The sequence below is a fragment of the Manacus vitellinus genome, unplaced genomic scaffold (assembly GCF_001715985.3).
Source record: "Manacus vitellinus isolate BGI_N305 unplaced genomic scaffold, ASM171598v3 scaffold_22_pilon, whole genome shotgun sequence".
In the NCBI taxonomy this organism is placed as follows: domain Eukaryota; kingdom Metazoa; phylum Chordata; class Aves; order Passeriformes; family Pipridae; genus Manacus; species Manacus vitellinus.
The window spans coordinates 8,915,601-8,920,639 of NW_021939632.1; the positions used below are offsets into that span (position 1 = coordinate 8,915,601).

A 5,039-nucleotide genomic window follows, 5' to 3' on the forward strand; every position below is an offset into this window, starting at 1 on the left:
AGAGGCCCTGGGCAGGGGTGATGGTCGCTCCGGGAAGGGGTGACCATCCCTCCGTGCAGGGCTGAAGGAGCTGGAGCACTGCCTGTTCGCCGAGACGCTGGCAGTGGTGGGCACAGGGGACCCACCAAGGGACAAGGCAGAGGGCCAGTGGTGGATGGCAGCCCAGTGGGCACCCTACAGACGGGAAGGTGAGCCAGTGCGGAACTGCATCCTGGTGCAAGCCAGGTTCCGAGGCTGGCAGGATGGCGTGCCTAGATCCAGCACCCTCAAAGGTGAGCCGGGGTCCTTTCGGGTGTCCCCCCCACCTCAGGGCTGGGGCACCCCTGTCTCACCAGCCCCCAGGGCTAGGAATGGGACAGTGCCAGCAAGATTGGCTGAGCATGGCTTTGCTCTGCCAGCCTTTGTGACCCCACAGCTGGAGACCCTGGAGCAGGAGGAGCAGGAGTGCTTGGAGGTGACTGATGTGGTGGTCGTGGTGGCACATCCCCTTCCCCATGTCCTGCCCCCCCTGTCCTGGGGTGTGCCCTGCAGTGGTGCCCTCTGGGAGGATATGCCCCATGCAAGGCCACTCTGGGCAGTCTGGTGTCCCCTCCCAGGCTCGGACTCCAGCTCTGTCCCACCAGCCTGGTCCCCATTCCCTACTCTGGGTGGAAGTTGGGGCAGGGAGTTTCCCACAATGCTTCTTATGGGGTACCCTGATTGAAAGCAGTGCTGGGGTGTGCCACCTCAGGAAAAGCGATGCCCTGGCTCTACCCTCCATCCTGTGCCCTCTACCCCTCCCACAGCTCACACCACACCCCACAGCGAAGAGTACCCACATGGTGAGCCACCAGCATGGGATGACTGTCACGAAGACCCTCCAGGAGGGAGAGGTGAGGTTGAAGGCGGGAGATCTCTCCTGTCTGCCCCCCAAATGGGTCACATCAGGGGTGACCCCTGTCTCACCAGGGGTGCCCCAGGCTCTGGGGGTTGCTGTCCCTGGGGTCGATGGGGCTGTGGCTTTCCCATGAGGTGGCCAGGTCTCTCCACAGGCAGAGCCACAGTGCCAGAGCTTCTCCTACCGCCAGGACGAGCTGCGGGGGCTGCTGCTGGAGGGTGCCAGCCTCCTGCTGCTGCGGGTGCTGGCACGCCGGCACACAGTGCCCCCCGGCCTCATCTTCCCAGCCATCGACACCGAGGGCCACCTCTGCACCTCCAGCTACGTGAGCTGCAGCCAGGGGGCCTGTGGGGTTGGGGGGGTCTGGCTCAGGTTGGGAGTGCCAGGGTGGGATGTGGGAGGTGGGAGTGGGCAGAGTGTGGTTGACAGCATGGGAAGGGCACCTGAAGGCAGAGGGGACTCTAAGACAAGGGTGACCCCTGGTTGTGCCCTGCCCAGTCTGCCCTGGGCATCCAGCGTCAGGCAGTGGGCTCTGCAGAGACGGAGGTGTTTGTGATGGAGCAAGCCATGCACACCAGCACAGGCGTCTCCACTGTCTGGCAGAGCAGCTTCCTCCCCAATGGGTAAGGGTGAGGGTCTGACTGGGGGCACCCCCAGCCCTGCCAGTCTGTCAGGGACCCAGCATGGGGAGTTCATGGGCTCTCCCCTCTGCAGGCGTTTGGTTCAGATGACGCAGGTTGGCTCCCCGACGCTGATGCTTCTGCAGGATGAGTCCATCCTCAGCAACTCAGGTACTGGGGCAGGGAGGCTCGTGCCCTTCAGCATGGGCAGCCCCTGCCCACTGTCCAGCAGCTGAGTGGGGAACACCCTGCCCTGCCTTTCTGCTGCCAGGTGGGTTTGAGCCCCAGCTCCCCTTCCCCAAAGAGCCCCTGAACTGGGAGGAGGACATCCAGCTCTGCTCCTGGTTCCTGGACAGGAAGGTGAGATGGGTGGACATGGGAGCAAGGCAACATGGGGCTGTGCCAGTCCCCAGCGGGGTCTCCCTGGATGTGCCCAAGGGACACACTATGGGGGGCAGACTGGCCAGCATCCTCCCTCACACCTTCTTATGTGTGGGAAAGGACCCAGGCACCCTGTCCCCCTCACCCTGGCACAGTGCCCGGGGGGATATGCATGTCCATGCCCACCACACCCACCCTGCTGCAGGAGGAGCTGCAACTATCCCATGCTGCCTACCTCCAGCAGCACCCTGAGGTCCGGGCGCTGCTGTCTGACTTCCTTCAGGCCTTGCTGCTCCAGCAGCCCCATGACCCCATCTCCTTCGCTGCAGAATTCTTCACCCACCAGCGGCCCATGGATACCCCCTTTGCCTCCTCTGGGTCTGCCAGCCCTCTCCCCAGCTCCCCACCTGACCACCGTCCAGCTAATGGGGAATAAAGCTGCCAATACTGCCTGTCCCAGTCTTGTTTGCTTTGGGGAAACTGAGGCTCAGGGAGGGCAGGTGGTGCCAAGTTGTGTGCTAAAGCCCCACCATGCCATCTGGGTGGGACCCTGTCCCCCTCTCAGCTGTTCTAGCCCTTAGGGCTTAGGGTAGGGGGTGCCTGGGGCATATCCTCAAGCAGAGCCAGACTCACATCCCTATGCCCGCCACTACCTCATGTGTAGACTTTGCCCACCTCTCTGTGGGGCACAGCCTGGATGGCAGATGGGTACCCCAGAGAGACAGCTGGAACTAACCAGGTACCCACAGGAGCATCTGAGGTGCTCCCCCTTCCACCTCCACAGCCACGAGGGTCCTGGGGATGAGGTCCCCACTTTTGTTGTCACGGCTTGACAGTGCAGCAACACTGGCACCCCATCTTTGGAGTGAAGGTCCCCACACCCAAGGGTGACAAAAGCACCCTGTACCGCAGAGCTGAGTGCTTCCCCCAGCAGCTGAGGTTGCATTTTGATCTGCTTGTGCAACACATGCCTGCTTCCTCCTCATTTCCACTCCTATGGCATTTCCCCTACTCCCCTGTGGCCAGCCTTGCCTTCCCACTCTGTGAGAAACTGTCCCCTGTCCCCCCAACTGCCCAAGGAGCAGGAGCCCTGGCATGTGATGGAAGGTGACACACAGACAATGCTCCCACGTTCCTGGTGTGGGTGCCTCGTGCGTGCACGTGTGTGTGCGTGGCAAAGAAGAGCAAAGGGGCCTCCTGGCACAGGGCGGGAACCGAGAGTGTGCACATTCATCGCACCCAGCCCCCAACAGCCAGGGGCCCTTTCCCTACCCAGGTCAGCGGGTAGGGAAGGAACACTTCCTTCTCATATCCTCCTCCTCTCCTCCTCGGGGGGGCAGTGGGGAGGGTCCTTTAAAAGCTGGGCAGCAGGCATTACACCCAGTGTTAGGATCAGAGTGCTCCAGCAGCATGTCTGGATCAGCCCCAGCTATGGCATCGCTGGAACCAGGTGAGCCTCACAACACTTGGGTCCCCTTGTGCGTCCTTTCCTCCCTAGACCCCCTTCCCTCCGCCCTGGTACCCCTGGTTCCATTCCATCTCCCAGTGGGCACTGTCCCCCCAAGCCTGTCCTGGATTCCCTCTCTGTCTCATCCTCTGTTCTCCGAAGTCCACCTGTGATTCAACCACATTCCCAGGATGTGGATGGGCTGGGGAGGGGGGGTTAGGACCAGTACAAGCCTCTTGTCCCCACTCCATGCCCACCCAGCAGCAGGGCCCTGAGCAGGATTCCCTCCTGCCCAGAAACACACTTGGTTCTTGGACTGGTGAAGACTGGGCTGGGAGCAAGCATTTTAGGGACATCTGAGCTAGAGGTGGCATCTGACCCCTTTGGGTAGCCACTGACAGATCTCATATAGCCACCATCATGGCCCCCTTGGAAAAATGGTGCTTGTACCTCACAGAACTCACCAAGTAGGGTCAGGTGGGACTGGAGAAAGCTAGTGCCAGAGCTGCCAGTCCACCAGTGTCCTTGTCCCCCTGGCAGGCTACCACCTCCCCTCCTCCTTTTCCTTGCCCCACCAGGCCTCACTGGGTCCCTGAACCACGGCCAAGCGCAGAGTCACAGCACTGGCGGGAAGCACCCTGGCACTCAGGACCAGACCTACCTGGATGAGCTCATCAGCATCCCCAAGGGCAGCGGGGTAGGCGCTGCCAGGCTGGCACCTCTGTCTGAGGGTGGGAAGATGGGGCAGGGTCCAGTGCTGCAGGGAGCTGGAGGTGGGAAGGCAAAGGGCCACCACAGCAGGGGAGATGTATCTTGGACATGTCCTGGGAACATGCCCTCAGCATCCCCAGACCTGGCTCAGGCAAGTCTGAGTGTTTCCAGACCTGTTTTTCCAGATGGAGAAACTGAGGCATGGGGTGAGGAGCTATCCAGCCATAGGAATCACCCCTGCTCACACACCTCTGGGGCCACCGGTGGGTGAGCCCAGTGGAGCTCCCCAGGCTGACTGCACCCCACCAATCCTCCCATCCCCATCCTGGGGTGGTGGAACAGAGAAGGGGGAAGGAATAGGGTTCTCCTATCAGGAGGGGTAGTGAAAGCAGAGCTTTGCAGTGGGATCCCACGGGATGCAATTAACGGTGTCTGACAACCCTGCAACCCCCCTGCAAATCACTGTCCAACCTGTCCCAGGGTGGGAGGGAGGGGCTCAGTGCCCTTACAGCACTACTGCTAACAGAGAGAGACCGGGGGCAGCAGTTCCCCCCCCCCCCTCCAAACTGTCGGAGAAATGTTCTCCATGTGCCAAATGCATGCGTGTGGGCAGCACCAGGTTAAAGGGGACTGGATGTGCAACTGGGAGACACTGGGCTTGAAGAGGAGCTCCTGGCTCTGACTTGCTGCCTTGTCCCAGGCGGGGTTCAGCTTTAAGAAACTCTGGGCTTTCACCGGTCCCGGCTTCCTCATGAGCATCGCCTACCTGGACCCAGGCAACGTGGAGTCGGATCTGCAGTGTGGAGCAGTGGCAGGGTTCAAGGTGAGCCCTGGGCCCCCTGACTTTGGGATCAGGAAGTAGGCAGGGGTTTTGTAACCTCTCCCGTGCCAACGGCCGTCCATTACCACGGCTGCTGGCTTCCCCAGCCCGGGAGTGGGAAGCACATGGGGGGCCCTTGGCACTATGGGAGGGCACCCAGGGGTGTCAGAGGAGCACCCCTCT

General features: G+C 61.6%; 2 protein-coding genes across 2 annotated transcripts in view; both read left to right on the top strand.

Annotated features, from left to right (window-relative positions):
- The first annotated feature begins 64 nt into the window (after positions 1-64).
- On the top strand, positions 65-2,332 carry CATIP (ciliogenesis associated TTC17 interacting protein). Its single transcript, XM_018072511.2, has 8 exons — positions 65-272; positions 399-454; positions 786-872; positions 1,032-1,202; positions 1,376-1,500; positions 1,592-1,668; positions 1,769-1,857; positions 2,162-2,332. The coding sequence occupies exons 1-8, from the start codon at positions 155-157 to the stop codon at positions 2,312-2,314; spliced, it is 876 nt and encodes a 291-aa protein (XP_017928000.2). The 5' UTR covers positions 65-154; the 3' UTR covers positions 2,315-2,332.
- A 943-nt stretch (positions 2,333-3,275) lies between these two features.
- Positions 3,276-5,039, top strand: part of SLC11A1 (solute carrier family 11 member 1) — a 6,426-nt gene continuing 4,662 nt past the window's right edge. The window contains exons 1-3 of the mRNA XM_029959865.1: positions 3,276-3,328; positions 3,904-4,022; positions 4,737-4,861. Coding sequence (XP_029815725.1) covers positions 3,289-3,328; positions 3,904-4,022; positions 4,737-4,861 — 284 coding nt within the window. The 5' untranslated portion in view covers positions 3,276-3,288. The remainder of the gene's footprint in view (positions 3,329-3,903; positions 4,023-4,736; positions 4,862-5,039) is intronic.